This window comes from Onychomys torridus, chromosome 11, assembly GCF_903995425.1.
Source record: "Onychomys torridus chromosome 11, mOncTor1.1, whole genome shotgun sequence".
Lineage (NCBI taxonomy): Eukaryota > Metazoa > Chordata > Mammalia > Rodentia > Cricetidae > Onychomys > Onychomys torridus.
In genome coordinates this window covers 74006769-74023189 of record NC_050453.1, presented here as the reverse complement: position 1 = coordinate 74023189, position 16421 = coordinate 74006769, and the positions used below count along the sequence as shown (strand labels likewise).

Sequence of the window (16421 nt, the reverse complement as noted above, 5' to 3'; positions counted from 1 at the left end):
AAAAACCCAAACTAGAAACTTTACTCTTTCCTAGATGTTATCTAAACAAACTATCTCCATAATGCAGGAGCCTGAGTTATCTCATCAACAAATCATGTTCCAACCGTGCATATATAGGCAGTGGCTTATTCCTCAAGCTGGCTAAGGATTAAAATCAGAATTTAAATTCTCAGATAAGAAAATACACTTTTTGAACCTCTTAAGGCAAGGTATTTGTAACTAATGAGAACATTTCAAAGTGGCTCTCTAAAGTAAATCCTAACTAGTCCTATTTTTAGTTCAAAGGGGATAGGTAGGTCCAAAAGTTTGGTAGTTCAGTATAACTACTATCTGTTGGCACAATGTATGGACTCATAATGTATCATGGAAGACAGCTCAGAAGGCTGAATATTCTCAATACCAGGAAAGACTGGGATGCACACGCACTGCTTTTAAGGGTAGCTGGGACCGGCACCATCACCCTCCATGGCTAAAATCTGCTGCTAAGAGACACGCAAGGCCTTCTCCACCAGTGGGCACTGCTGCTGAGTTTGTAATGCAGGTCTCCAAGAAGACCTCTGCAAACAAACACTCCTTTGCTTTGGTCCTGAAAACAGCACGTGTTAGTAGCTAAGGCAAATATTTAGGAAGCACATCTTGATTTTGGAAAATTAGCTGAGAGGTAGACAAGAAGCCTCTGATTACAATGTGCTTTTGTTAAAAGGTCACAAACCTAGGGAAACACACCTTAAGAATGAATCACTCTTTTATAGGACAATTTAAAGAGAATGCTTTTTAATATTTTCAAGTATTAAAAAAACTCATCAAAATGTTATCACCTTAACAGTACTTCGCACATGTGAAATTTCACACCTAAGTTTGATACTATTTTGGTTATTTATGGCTACTTACAAGACTCACAATAGAATGTCCATTCATTGAGTCTTTTTTCTTTGGTAGAGTCTAATGGGACCATGCAGATGAACTATTTTATGCAAACAAGATGGTTCAAGCAAACTCATGGTAATATGAATTATGAGGGTTTTCCTTAGTGGAAAGGGAACTTAAGAGGATTCACGAACTACCCCCATTGTGGTTTTAGCATCTTGGTCAGAGGTTGCAGAGTTTGAATAGTTCACACAATCCTGTAAAAATCATGACTGACTGCCTTTTAATAAATAGTCATTGTAAAGAATTACATTTACAGAGTGAAAAGTGAATACACAGCATTTCAAAGTCAATTCTGGAAGTACTAAGTGTACTGATCCACAGCATATACACTATCTGTTTAACTGTCCGTCATTAGCACCAATAAGATTCAACAAAATTACCTTTATTCCCATATCTTAAAAAACGAAAAACAAAAAACAAAAAACCCAACACATTTCTGAAAATCCTTAGTGAAGTTTAACTATATAGTCCCAGACCTTAAATATTCACATTGTTTTCTATGTCATACTGAAAATAAGTTCACTACTTTTCTGGATACTCTTTACAAAAGCCGATTAAAATTCCTGGCATCGTTCCCAATGATACAGTAGCATGACCACCCCATGTCAGTTCACATGATGCTCTGTTGAGGTTTCACATCTAAATCACCAAGAACAAAACCCTTCCCGCCCCCTCACCTCGCACTGTTTAATTCTATGCTAGTCTTTGACTATGTTCCACAGTAAAACTGTAGCTGCATCAGAATCACCATGTTTATGATACAATAGTATACCACACAGCAACAAAATCACATAGTAACAGACTACTGATGCAAGACAAAACAAAGTGAGGATGAGCCTGCTAGGCTGAGTTCCTACAAAGAGGCTCCTGACATCCCAAGTTCAAATAACATTGACAAAAGAATCAACAATTTTCTTTAAAAAAACAAACAGCTACTGGAAAATTAGGTAATTGCTAAATAAAAGTAGAGTACAAGGCTCAACTCTAATATTTACAACCACAACATACTTGAATTACAATTGTGCACAGATCAGTGGCTTTATAAAAACAGTTCATATACAGAGAAAAACTATGATTCAATACAAGTTGAATCCGACCCATCTTAAGAGACTCAACAGCTAAGACTTACCACAGAAATAAATTCAAGATTAGGCAAGAGACAAGAGCCATACTATTGGTGCTTACACCAAAATTTAGACAAGTTCGTCTATGCCCTGACCAGGCGTCAGGTGACAGTGCAAGCGTCCCCTCGATGAGAACCTACTGAGACGTGCAAACGAATGTGAAACCTCCAGCAGGGGCTTGCCCGAGGCTGGCCTTTTTCCTTACATTTTCCTGATAATGACCATAAGCTATAAATACAGGTACAATGCACAGTCAGCAATGTTTTCTTTTTATTTATTGTTAGAATATAAAAGAATCAAGAGAGCAGAGGTTTCATTTCATTTGTATAAGGAAGACTGCATTTACCTGAAAAAGAAATACGCTATCTTTCTGGCTTTCACATACTCACTCACTCCCCTCTCTCTCCATGGGAAGAGTATATTCAAGACTATGGTGTCACTGCAAATGTTAAAGGAGAAGTGGTTCCCTGTTCCCTGTTCAAATCTGTAGTGTCGAAGTTCTTGAAGACATGGACAAACTTCACTGGGAGCTCCTGTGAGCCAAGTCACAGTCACCCCATCCCCATTATTAACTGCTCTTCTACAGCACTGCACAAGCCAACAAACATTTAAATGCACTTCACATCAAGTGTATGTAAACTTTATTGTTTTCCTCTTCAGCCTTCGGAAGTCAGGGGCTGATTCTGCAGCCAATCTGGTCAGAACCTCTGAAGGCAAACTGAGCACTTCCCAGTGTTAAGGACCACCTGTGGCACCGCATCCCCGCCTAGTAGTGAAGTGTCCCCTCAGCGGCTTCCAGTAAGGCCTAGAGTTTAAGGTTAACATAAAAAAGTGCCACTTGTGTTTTAGATTAGTGATGGACTCTGACGAGAGAAAATAAAGTTATTCTGTATATTGTTATACTTACAAGCAGCTCCGATCCTGAGTATTTATGGTAATATCTAAACATACAAAAATGTATGTACATTTTTCTCCACTTTCTTGTAAACAGTTGTCAGTATACTGTTTTATCCCTTTATCACTGAGACATGCAAACCATACATACAAGTATAAATACACAAAAGAAAACAGTTGACACTCATTCAAAGCCAAGCAACAACAAAAAACAGCTGCAGTATTCAAATCATAAATAACAAAAGCTTGAGGCAGCTTACAATCCTAGCAGCAGCCAGCCATTCATCCTAATGTTCTGAGCTGCATCTTCCATGCGTTTACAGGCCTGGTAACACTATTGTGTGTGGAGACAGACTTGTTTCCTATATCTCTTCTTTTCAGAAGGAAGAATAAAGCAGCACTTACAAACACAGAAGCAGTGGCCCCACTGCTGGATCAGGAGGAAGCTTCCATTCCAACCATTTTTAAATTCAAAAAAAGGAAGAAGAGTTGACCTAAACAAGTGATTACATATTCATTCCTTGGGCACTTAGCAGCGAGTCCAGCATGTCGAATGTGTCTTTGTAGTCCAAATGCTGGCTGCTTGTACTATACTCGTGATTGGCCTCAGGACCGTGGGGCTCCACTGGTTTCTTGTCCAGTTTCACGAGGGTGCTGAGATGTCCGTAGCCCACCTGGTATGTGACAGGGGGAGGAGGGGGTAAGGGATGGTTAAAAACAGAGCTGTGAGAGGATACATACTGCTTAACAGAGGAAGAACTAGATGAACTACCTGAACTTTTGGAACTTTTGCTCATTTTGGAGTGGTGGTTGTGGGAGGCATCGTTGACGTGCAGCTTCTTCCTTGCGCTGGAGCTGGAGGAGATGCCTTCTGGGCCCAGGCCCACAGGACTCCTCAGCACAGTGGGTGGCATCCCATCAGCAGCATGCTTAACACCGCTGCTGCTGCCGCCGCCGCCGCCACCTCCTCCTCCACCACCGTGCATGTGCAAATGCTTGTGGCTGCTGTGGTGGCGATTGGCAGGGTGCTCCTTGTGCTTCTCCTTGTGGTCTCTGCTGATGTGTGGGCTTGAGTGCTTGCTTTTTCCGCTGCCTTCGTCAGAAGAGCTGTGTCTTTCTGAGGACGACACTTTGATCTTCATCTTCAGCTCTTCTTTACTGGGACCTCCTTTGTCAGGCGGTGGGATGGGAAGCCGTAACTTCAGCAATCCACTCTTTTCCTTTTTCTCTGCCATGTTTCTCTCAGGTTTGTCCGAGTTGGCGATGGGAAGTTTCATTTTAATGGGAGAAGTGACTGAGCTGCCTACGGCTGCCTGGGCTGGCCCATGTTTGTGCTGCTGCTCTGCATGGGCAGCTATGTAATGATCCCTCGTGTCCAGGTCGAGGGTTTCCAGCTTCCGCTTCTCTCTGTACTTATCTAAAGACATTTTCTGAGGAGCCACTCCAGGAGCAGCAGGTACAGGCCCATGGTGTTTGCTGCTCCCGGATTTGTGAGCGTATTCTTGCTTAGCTGATGAATGCTCAGCAACTCTGTCCGGTCTGTGATGCAATCCTGAATGCAGTGTCATGGAAGGTCCCTGCTGGAAGCTGAGGTACTGGCTCCCAGAGAGAGGGGCCTCCTGTTTCTGAGTGTACACTGGGTCTGTCCTGGCTGGGTCTGGATGCTGAGGCCATTCTTGGTGTGATGATGACAAAGTATATGAGGTGCTGGGCATTCCGGCTGCCAGTACCGACAAACTATCAGATGCACGGCTGTCCTGGACAGAAGCACTTCCCGAATTTAGAGGTATCGGAGCAGGGAACGTTGATGTTGAAGGTTTCTGGAAACTTGGGTTGGCAGACACACCAGTGACACTATCTACTAAAAGGGAATTCTGGACCAAAGATGAACCAAGCAGTGGTGTCTCTGATGCTTGTCCATCTACTTTTGGCTTCTTAGCCATAGCCTAGTTAAATGAGAGACAGAAGAAACAATGACAGCAAGGGGGTTTCATACAAAAGTCTTTGCTTATAAGACTATAGCAAGTACACAGAAACAAAACCACTAGGCTCAAAGTTCTAAGGCAATAGATGAATGTCACAGAAGACTAAGTTTTGAGGATTAGATACAATTACATCCTAACCCAGCACTTGAGATAGTAACTTGTGTAGGCTTTAGCCTCACTTGTAAAGCTAAGGGAATTTCCCCATGACTGATAATAATTAAAAAAAAAAAAAAGATGACATGGAGTCCACTGGACACAGGAGCTGAGCAAGTATGAGCACCTGCAGTCCAAGTGTGGTATACCGCATTGGGAATACTGCAAAGTGCAGTGTTTAATCATTCCATTTCAAACCGTTTGCTAGGCAATTGCTAGAGGAGCGACAAACTGATACATTCTGTTAAATCCTGCCAATTCTCTTACCCTCCAGTTTCGAATCCTCTTCAACCTACTAGGCGTTTTCTCCAATATTTGTAGAAACTCATGTGTTAGCTCTAAAAATAAAATTTAAATTTAAAGCTTAGACGGTGCCTTTAGGATCTGAACTTCTCTCAAGTGGGCAATATTTAAAAGGGGTCCTAAGAGCTCATCTCATTATAAAGAGAAAGAATAGCTTTACAAAGAATTCAATGAACACCACTGTTACCACGTGACCAGCATGGTGGTAACACACAGTCAACACTGTCCCATGCTTTGAGAGGCAAGCAAGGCACCCAAGGCACAACTACCTTGTGCAGCACCCTTGCCACGAACACTCAATCTCAATGATGAAAAACTAGCTAAAGGCTGTCACAGCATGACAACTAACCAAACTCAGCCTGTGAAGTGAGGAGGTGCAGCTCAGTGGTACTTGCCTAGCACATAGGAGACTCTGGGTTCAATGCCCAGCAGCCCAGACAATGACTGTATTACATCACCGTCACCAAGATCAGTCTATAAAAATTATGCTAAAGAGCATTCATCAACTAAACTCTACAGCAACCATGAATTTCAGATGGAACTTCCTCAGTAGTTCCAAGACTGTTTCCTTTGTAGTCTCAGGAGCTTTTTGAGCAAGTCTGGATAAAATAAAATATCCAGTGCTGGGAACTCCATTTACTTATGGGTCCAGTGTGAATGAGGATGTTCTGCTTCAAATTTCCTGCACAAATTTTGTCTGCACATAGCAGACAAAAATGCAAGCTTTGCCTTCCTTAAGTATCTTATTGTCAAATTTTATAATAATCTGTTAATGTAAACAAATAAGCTCAAGTACTATAGAGTATGAGGTCTAAAATAGAGGCCTTTCCTTCCTCCCTCCCTCCCTCCACCCACCCATTCATCCACCCACCCATTCATCCATCCATCCACTGATCGACAGGGACTCATGTAGCCTAGGTTGGTCTGGGAGTATGGCCTCAAACTGACTCTCCCGGCTCCAACTCCTAGGGACTTCTTTTGCTGTTTGGGGGCAGTCACTAAATGAGTATCTTTGGGAAGTAATACTAGGAGAAATAGTACAGACAATTCAAGACAACTTGATCAAAACAGAAATTATGGTACTATTTTAATATATTAAGTTTCAACTTCCAAATCAATACTGAACTTGAACCTATATAGACTAGAAGTGGAGGAAAACCCAGGTGGCTCTGAGGTCAATGATATAAGGGAAGTGTCCATATGGCAGATGACTCACTGCTCTTGATGGCTGAGGTCAAGACAGTGACACAGTAACTGGACTTTTCAAGGACAGGGCAAAGGGAGCCAATGAAAAGGCCTTTATTGGTTTTTAGATTTGCTTTCTTCCAAATATACTGAATAAAACCAACCATTTAAATAAAAACAGCGTCTTCAGCTGTTAGCTCAGCTGGTTAGAGCATGACAGGTGACAGGAACAGGAATCTATCTATCCATCTATCTAATATCTGTCTGTCTGCTGGCCTGCCTATCTGTTTATCTATCTATCTAATATCTGTCGGCTGGTCTGTCTTCTATCTATCTATCTATCTATCTATCTATCTATCTATCTATCTATCTATCCATCCATCCATCCATCCATCCATCCATCCATCCATCCAATATCTGTCTATCTATCTATCTATCTATCTATCTATCTATCTATCTATCTAATATCTGTCGGCTGGTCTGTCTTCTTTCTTTCTTTCTATCCATCAATCCATCCATCCAATATCTGTCTGTCTGTCTGTCTATCTATCTATCTATCCAATATCTGTCGGCTGGTCTGTCTTCTTTCTATCTATCTATCTATCTATCTATCTATCCATCCATCCATCCATCCATCCATCCATCCATCCATCCATCCATCCAATATCTGTCTGTCTGTCTATCTATCTATCTATCTAATATCTGTCGGCTGGTCTGTCTTCTTTCTTTCCATCCATCCATCCATCCATCCATCCATCCATCCATCCAATATCTGTCTGTCTTCTTTCTTTCTTTCTTTCTATCTATCTATCTATCTATCTATCTATCTATCTATCTATCTATCTAATATCTGTCTTCTGCTGGCCTGCCTATCTGTTTATCTATCTATCTAATATCTGTCGGCTGGTCTGTCTTCTATCTATCTATCTATCTATCTATCTACCTATCTATCTATCTAACTATCATCTATCTATCTATCCACCCCCCCCCCCCCAAGAGGAGAAATAAAAAGATTCATGTTCTATATGTGGGGCAAGCCAACTGTAGCCAGTTAGGCACATGTGACCTGCAGCCCCACTACTGGCTCCTTCTCAGCTGATATGGAGCTCTCTAGTCACGACAGCAAGCCCACTGCCCCACAGATTCTACAACTCAGGGCTCTGCACTTTCTGTAGTAAAGTTAGTGTTTTTAATAGTAACCAGGTGGAGCCTGGCTCCCCACCAGCCTTTCCCTTGTAACTAGAGACTGGGAGTCTAAAAAAGAGGACTCTGAAAACCTGACACCTGCTTCAGTTTGTTGTCTACTCTCTTTCCGAAACCTAGCTAGCACCTGCTGGAAAGTGCTACTCACTCACTCAACAATCTGTCTCATTTTTAAATCAGTGACCCTCCAATCTCAGGTTCACAACTGGCAGGACTTGTTATATAAATACTATTTATTCCTAACTAATAACGTAAGAGAACATTGTAAGGGAAAAGCCCCTTGGCCTAATGTTTCAGTTTATATATGAATCAGTACCCAGCTTTGAGCTTACACTTATAGACTCCGAGGACACATTTCTTATCTAGCTATACCCTCGTCCTAGTTGACACGCTGCCAACTCAACAAAATCAGTGTCCTGTAACACCTCTTAACTAACAGACCAAACGAACTGCATGTACTATCTCCAGCTTATTCTTTGTTTTACTTCTGTGAGACAGGGTCTCACTGTGTATTCCTGGATGGCTTTGAACCCTGGATCTATCTGCCTTTGTCTCCCAATTACTGAGATTAACAGTATGTGCCCCTATACCCAGTCCAGCTTATTCGTGTTCCATCAGCCTCCAGTATTTAATGGGGGCAAAGTGACAGATCAGAACAAAATACAGTGACTCCTCTTTTTTGAAAATGCCATAATGAAACACATTCATTACATTACTTTGTACACAAACGTTAAGATAATAAAATTTAAAAATTCTACTTATTGAGAAACCCTAAAAGGGCTTTCTACGTGAACTGGTGGTTAGTAAACATTTGATGGTTGATGTGATTCATAGGTTCCTTATTTCAAGGTACTCCTAACTGTACTTCAAAGTTCTTCCACCAAATTACTAAAAGGGAATTAAATTCAACCTTTAAAAGAGATGTTATCTTCTGAAATCTGAATATTAATGAATTAAAGGACATCTGGGATTAACATTGGAGCCACTGTGGTGTACCTGTGAACTAACCAGCACTGGTAATGCTTCAGGTAGGCAGCGCATACACAGAAAAAGCTTACGGTATATTTTTTACATAGGACAGGACCTCTTCCCTCTGCTTACCATCTAGCAGCTCTAGGGTAACTGTAGGGTCCACATATTCCCACCAATGCTTTCCATCAGTTGACACAGGGATCTCCCAATTGGACCATTTGCAAGCCAAATGAATGCACACACATGCTATCACCGTGGGTTTGTACTGAAGACAGAAGGTCGTAAGATGCAAACTGGTGTAGAGCAGATTTAAAAGTGGAGGGCCACAAAAATTCAAAATATGTAAAACAAAGAAAAACATTTGCCAGTAAGACAAAAGCAAACATAAAATTAGAAGTGTTTTTCTTTACATAATGATATTCGATTAAATTAAGAGCTAAAACTACTGAAAATTATAATAAAAGCCTTTACATAGATAATGAAACACTTCCCTCATTCTCACCCTCCACAGCATAGTAATAGTTTATTTACATGATTAATATTCATACAAGTTTTTGTTTTAAAACCTAACAAAGTATTATACAAGGAAAAACTATATTTACAATAATCATCACATACAAAATATAACCTTTTAAACCTTTTTTGTGGTAGGTAGTCTTGGTTCTTTTTTTTAACATTATGGTAAAAATATAAAGACATTATAAAACAAAGCAATTTTCACAGCACAATCAAAGATCAGACCATTTGATGTGGCTTAACAGAAAAAATACTTCTTTGTAAATCAGAGCTTTCAGTTCATGTAAAATTCTGTATCTGTGCCAGCAAATCCTCAAAGAGAACTTACCTTTGGCCATATAATTCCAAGGCTCAAAATAGGTCAATACTAGTAAATATTATCTTTCCTTTTCATTATGTACTAAAAATTGGGCACATGACATTTCACAGGCTAGCTTTTTAAACCAAGTTTTTTGAGACAGGGTCTCATATAGCCCAGACTGGTCTCAAACTCTCTATGTAGTTAAGGACAACCCTGAAAGCCTGATCTTGTCTCCATCTTCCCAGGGCTGGGATGACAGGGACATGCCACCATGCCCAGCAAACTAAGTTTTGCTAATCCAAAAAGGCAGTTTGGTTACCATTTCCACAGTGCCCATTTAAAAAACTTTCAACATTTAATACCAATCCAGAGCAGAATTATATATTCAATTTTAGAGCCTTCTTCAAACTATCCTTCTATTTAGAATAGATTAAAACAATTACTGAAGAGCCACAAACACATACTACATTTTTACTTTCTATAAATGGAAAAGCAGGACTTAAAAATAGATTGTATCTCTGCAAACCTAGGCACTGATAGTACTTGACTATTTCTAATTTGCTATTTGGAATATTATCTGGAACAAGTCCCAAATCACATAAATTTTACTTAAGAAACTTTAGCAATTATTTTAAAAGACTGGATCAATGTGAAAATTAAAAAAGAAATGTCATTTAACTATAATTGTAAACTAGAAATAGCTTTATACTTACCAAGTTTCTAGGTTAAGTTTAGCTCTGTGTAATCTTTAGCTGCTATTCAGGCTACCAAGTTTAGACATATGCACTCACAATTCGAGAATATGCCACCAGAAAGCACCACTACACTTCACAGTGTGCATTTAACCCCTCTGTGCCCAAAGTCCCTTGTACAATACACCGCAAAGCAACCAGGAAGGTACCACCACAGTAGATGGTCCAGTCTCCTGTTGCAACAAGGGCAAGAGACACGTTGAGGGGGCCCTGCATTAAAGGAAGCTATAGTGTGCTACAACAGTGCAACAAAGAGGGTCAGGATAACAACCTGTTGGTAGCCATGAAATAGGATGTCTGTGCCAAATCCTTGCTTGCTGTAAGAAAAGAAAGAAGAGCGAAGACAACGTCATCAGCTTCAGCGCGTAAACACCACCCAACTCTCAATACAACAAGACATCAAAGATTTGTACACAAAAAGTAAATGTTACTTACTACTTACAAATATCACAAGAGCGCCATCATTTTCTATACTACTGAAAATCTTCAACAACATTCACTCAAATGTTTCTTGCTATCCCCCATAGATCTGAGAAACAAGCCGATCTGCTTTTAGCTAGGCTAAACTTGTTACTAAGTTAAGCATCTAGTCAGCTAAAAGTTGAAATAAAGCATTCTCCTGGATTTAAAAAAAAACAAAAAACAAAAAGAAGAAGAAGAAGAAGAAAAGATTTTTGAAGTCTAATACAAAATACAAAGAGTTGCCTGCCAAACTTAATCCTGTCATATTTAGGCTGGCATAAATTACCTTCAAAATGGAGGAATAAAGCAACCCCCACCCCAAATTCGGAGCACAAACCTCAGTTCTTTACCATGTTATTTACACATTAACAGAATGTAGGAAGCCCCACTACACTTGTTTAACTTACAAACTCCAATTAGAGATAATACCTAGAAAGAGGAGTATTCTAGGGGGGATAAGGATGCTTCCTACACTGGTCTCCAACAGGAAAGAAATTTTTAACTAGTTTCTTAAGACATTAAATAGTTTTCCTTCCCTTCTCCTACCCCATATTCTTCCCAAAAGGAAGAACCTCACCAACCCCACCCCTACCCCTTCTGTTTAAAAAAATCACCCTTCACCTAGCATGGCAGCCCCAAACCCCACCCTCCCTAGTCCCCAGAGTCCTTCCCCTCCTGGTTTTCACTCTTGGCACCTGTAATCCCCGCCGCCCCATGTGATCATCAAGGGAAGGTTTAACAAAAGGGACTGGGTCTGGCAGAGCTGTGCTAAGGAAGACTGTCAGAGCACCAGAGGTCTTGGAGGCAGTGTGACTTAAGTATGGCATTCTTTCCTGGTGGGGAGGGAAGGAGAGATCACAGAGTGAAAGGTCCCTGTAAAATGACAATAGCCAATTCTGCAGCAAAGTAGCAACTGTCTCATCTGGAGCGGGAGGTGAGGGCTTTACATGAATCACATCTACCCACCACCAAACAATCACACACCCCATAAAACAACAAAAACATTCAATTGTGGCATCACATCTCCTAAGGATGGTATCTAAATTCAATAAACAGGAACGAAGGGCAACTGTTCTTGTTAGTTCAAAGTCATAACAGAACAAAAGAAACAAAGACACTAAAGATGAAAGAACATCTTTAAAGGGGAAGAAGCTCAGTTACCTCAAAGCTGAGTCAGACAGAGCCCTTCCCCTCCCTTGCACAAACCCACGAGACCACACACACACACACACACACACACACACACACACACACACACACACACACACACAAACTTACTTTGTATTCAAGGTTCAGGCTAGAGAGACTTAGCAGAACATCAAATCTGTAGTTTTTTGTGAAGTGTTAATTTAAACTCAACATCTACAAATAGTTAAGTTAGCTATTTAATTCTGTATTATTCTGTAACTAGGGAAGAGAATGTGCTACAAAATGTATCTGTACGATTGTGAAGAACAGAAAGCGTAATTAAAATATTGTGGTTTACAAGTGATTAACTGATAATGTGTGATCCTAGGATTAAATATGAGTCTTAGAACTCTATTGTTAGCAAGGGTGCTGGTTATGAAGACTCTAGGCTTGTTTTCCAATGCTATCATTAGTAAAATAAAATGCTGCCTAGATATAAAATGAATTCAATTTAGAATGAATGAGACTATTGAGCTAACTACTAATGCACACATACGCACGCACGCACACTTTCCAAAACAACAAAAAACCCAACATCTTTAAAAGTCTTATCCATTTTTTAAAAAAATAAACTTTAAAAGTTCTGCAAGTAAGAGACCGAAACCACAGGACCTTTTTTTCAAAAAGAGAAAAAGGACAGGAACGGTCCCTTGAGGCTGTGATGTGCCCACAAACAACCCAAATGGGAACCAGAGAAGCAACACTGGCAAGCTGTGGGAAGATTTCTAGAGCCACAACAAACGCAAAGGGCTGCTGCTTACACGTGGCTTCATAGGAACCACAGTGGCGCATGATATGCTCTGTTAGTTTTCTGCATTATCACACAGGAGCAACCAAATGCACTTGGAGAAGCACATACGGAAATAGATGAATACTATTTCAAAATGACATTTGCCCCTCCCCCCACTTTTTGAGACAAGGTTTCTCTGTGTAGCTCTGGTTATCCTGGAACTCACTTTGTAGACCAGGCTGTCCAAACTGACAGAGATCCTCCTAAGTGCTGGGAATAAAGAAGTGTGCCACAACTACCCAGCTTATATTTGCCCTTCTTAATAAAACCCAAAGGCTAGAAAAATACATTGCATCCATACCAATTCTAGAGGGGAAAAAAACCCATCAACATTCATCCCAGATGGCTGAGGGATCACTCACCTCTTACTAATTGGGTGCATTTCACTACATCTGTGTGTGGGTGTTCAATGGTGATCTCAAAACCTGAAATGAAAAGCACTTTTTTTCCCAACTACTTACCACTACAATACTTGCCTGAGCAATGCAGCTCACCAAACGATCATGTCTAATAGACTCTTCAGTAATAAAGAGAAATCCAAAGCCAACATTAAAGCTTCTCATTGCTGACATGTCCATTACCCTCCAGAATAAATGATAACTAATTTCTTATGTCTTAATAGGAAAACAGACAATTATTTAAACATCAAGGCCAACCTGATCTAAAATTTAGAATTTTAATTTTAATTCACCCAAGCTTATGTTCAAATTATCAAATAGTTATTATCATGGCTGTAGCTTACATATTCTCGTTTTAACACTAAATATCTTTGTTTCAAAAGATGTGGGAAAACATTTCTCCTAAACATACCTGCTGCCCACAGCAGCATCAAAGAACTTAGCATAGAGCAGCTCTCTTCACTTTCCTGGCAATCACAGGAGCACAGCTCCATCTCCTAACTAGAACCACGTGGAAGTGAGCTACAAGGCAGACTGTTTCCAAAAAGAGCTTCAGAAATTCAAGAAGAAATGCTGGCAAGCTTTCAATGAATTCAGCTCTTCCATGTGGCAGGGTTTTTGTTTTTATTATCTAGTATCTTTAGAACGCTAACAAATGAGTAATCAGGATTTATAAAGGTGTATTTTATTTATATCTCTCCTGTAATTAATCAAGACAATATGTCAAATAATTGGATGCAGAGGCAATACACTTTCACTTTTTTATCTTCTGGAAGCCGTCAAACTCACAGAGAGCTGCTTGCCTCCTGAGGGCTGGCATTAAAGCCATGTACTACCATTCCTGTTTGTACTCATATTTCTATTTAACATTTGAAAATGGAGTAACAGTGAAACAGAAACAATTCCATATGTACGGGATGGAAATGTAAAAGGGAAAAAAAACTGCCCCAAGCTTATACAACAGTGGTCAGAAGCCTATAGATTTAAATTTGGATCTCCCTAGAGCTTATATTTATCTGACCTCAGCCTGCTAGGTTTCTCTATAAAACTACCTAACTTTGGATAAGTCTAACATTCTTAGTTTTTTGTTGTTGTTTGTTTTTTTGAAGACAGGGTTTCTGTGTAGCCTTGGCTATCCTGGAACTCACAGAGATCCACCTGCCTTTGCCTCTGAGTACTGGGTTGAAAGGTATGCACCACCACCACCTGGCCCAAAACTAGTTTTAAACAACTTTCTTCACTAAGAAGCTATTCTAGAAATTTTGTTTAGAATATTGTATTAGTGGACACAAAACAATATGAGCACATACCCAGTGTTTGTAGCATTATGGTTTCAAGTAAAACCAGTTCTTGAGTCTGCTGAAGATAAGCCTGTCAGACAAAAATGATATTAGATGTTTAGAATAAATACAATATCACTAGAGTCCTGGACCGTTAGATCTCACAAGAATTACAGTACAGCAGTTGCTTGCAAATATGAGGCAAAGAAACTGAAGGAATGGACTGCTGTTGGGACACGTCTAAATGGAACCACTTTTAATACAGACAGTAAACAAAGGCAAAGGAACAAATACAACAGAGTGTCATGAGCAGGATAGGTTAACTGAATAAAGACCCACAGTCTGCACAGTACAAGTTCACAGGCCCTGGCGCTTCTAGACACCAAGTACAGGAACATCAAGCTGAGGAAGAGCACTTAAATCTGCCTTTTGAGAGAAAACTTACCAACTCATGTCTGTGAGTTATTTTTATACCAGTACCAAGCTGTTTTTATAACTATAGCTCTAGAGTAGAGCTTGAGGTCAGGGATGGTGATGCCTCCAGAGGTTGCTTTATTATACAGGATTTTAGCTATCGTGGGTCTTTTGTTTTTCCAGTTATTTTTAAAATTAACTTCCCTAGAAAAGGCAAATCTTAAGTCCCTAGATCAATGTCACCCATTTACCACAGAGATACAAATTATCACAGACTCTCCCCCTTAAAATTCAAGGACCAATCTCCGTTTCATAAAGCTCTTGGAAGAAAGAACATAGAAGTTTTCCTACCACCCCAGTCTTATGGACCCTAACAACTGACCCAGGTAAGAAGGAAGCAATATATCACATTTAAGATGACATGGGGGCTACACCCTTAGGAGGCTGAGGCAGAATAACTCAGTTTGAGGCTAGCCTAGTCTACATACAGAGGTGGATCCTGGTGTACATCTGCTCTAAATTCATGTACACACACATGCATGCTCTTTTTCTGAGAACACACTAAACCCTGAGAGCGAAATTAGCAACTATGAGAACCACTGTTAAACAATTACAAATTGCTCATTATTCAATGTATACAATGACATTTTGTTCATTTAAAACCCAGTACCAATGTATCAATCTTCTATTAGAGCATAAACTTAGGACTTTAAACTTGACCTAAACAAAATGGAACTAACATAACTTGGTGGTTCCTCACTGAATGACTTGCCCATAATGCTAGAAAAATAACTGCAGTGGTCCACACTTGCAGCTATCATTTTAGGATGTCAGAATTTGAGAAGAGTACCCAACCTAGAGTACACTGGAGTCTCTCTATTCCTTCCTCTACTAACAGTTTACTCAACTTCTGGTCTTAGGCACACCTACCAACAAGTCACACGGGACCTACCCTTTCTACTGTAGATGCGCTGTGAGGATAAATCACTGTGCGGTGGTTTGAATAGGAATGACCCCATAGACTCATGTGCTTGAATGCTTGGCCCATAGGGAGTGGCATTAGGGAGTATGGTCTTGGTGGAGGAAGTGTAGTATAACTGTGGGGGTGGGCTTTGAGGTCTCATATATGCTCAAGCTATGCCCAAATACAGTTTTTATTTCTGCTGCTGTGGACTGTCCTGCCATGATGATAATGAACTCAACTGCTGAAACCATAAGCTATCCCCAATTAAATGTTTTCTTTGTAAGAGTTGCGATGGCCATGGTGTCTCTTCACAGCACTAGAGAACCTATGACAGTCATTCACCAACACTTCAATCTTATATAATTCAGGATGACACACGAGTTCATGAAGCATACAAAAAGTTTTCCCATCAGACGGTTCCTGGTTTCAAATTTATAAGAAAAAGACAACAAAAGCACCCCCCCTTTTTACATACATCACATTTTGTATCCAGCAGTGGCTCTAGGGGGTGAAGACAAGCGTGTGCTACTTTGATAACATGTTCAAGCTTTCGAGCCTGTTCTTCCACTTTTGCAGCCAAAAACAATGCAGTAGGTGATATTATCTG

General features: G+C 40.2%; 1 protein-coding gene across 5 annotated transcripts in view; it reads right to left on the bottom strand.

Moving 5' to 3' along the window:
• Positions 1-1133: 1133 nt before the first annotated feature.
• Ccnt2 (cyclin T2) overlaps positions 1134-16421 on the bottom strand; it is a 31416-nt gene continuing 16128 nt past the window's right edge. Inside the window, exons 3-10 of one of the 5 annotated variants that reach the window (XM_036202007.1) lie at positions 16290-16418; positions 14467-14527; positions 13121-13183; positions 10590-10635; positions 8879-9042; positions 5354-5424; positions 3721-4894; positions 3480-3622 (exon numbers count right to left, since the gene is read on the bottom strand). In XM_036202007.1, coding sequence (XP_036057900.1) covers positions 3555-3622; positions 3721-4894; positions 5354-5424; positions 8879-9042; positions 10590-10635; positions 13121-13183; positions 14467-14527; positions 16290-16418 — 1776 coding nt within the window. In that variant the 3' untranslated portion in view covers positions 3480-3554. Of the gene's footprint in view, positions 4895-5353; positions 5425-8878; positions 9043-10279; positions 10636-10753; positions 11382-13120; positions 13184-14466; positions 14528-16289; positions 16419-16421 lie in introns of those variants that run through there. The other 4 variants (XM_036202006.1, XM_036202009.1, XM_036202008.1 and 1 more) reach the window with 4 other exon arrangements.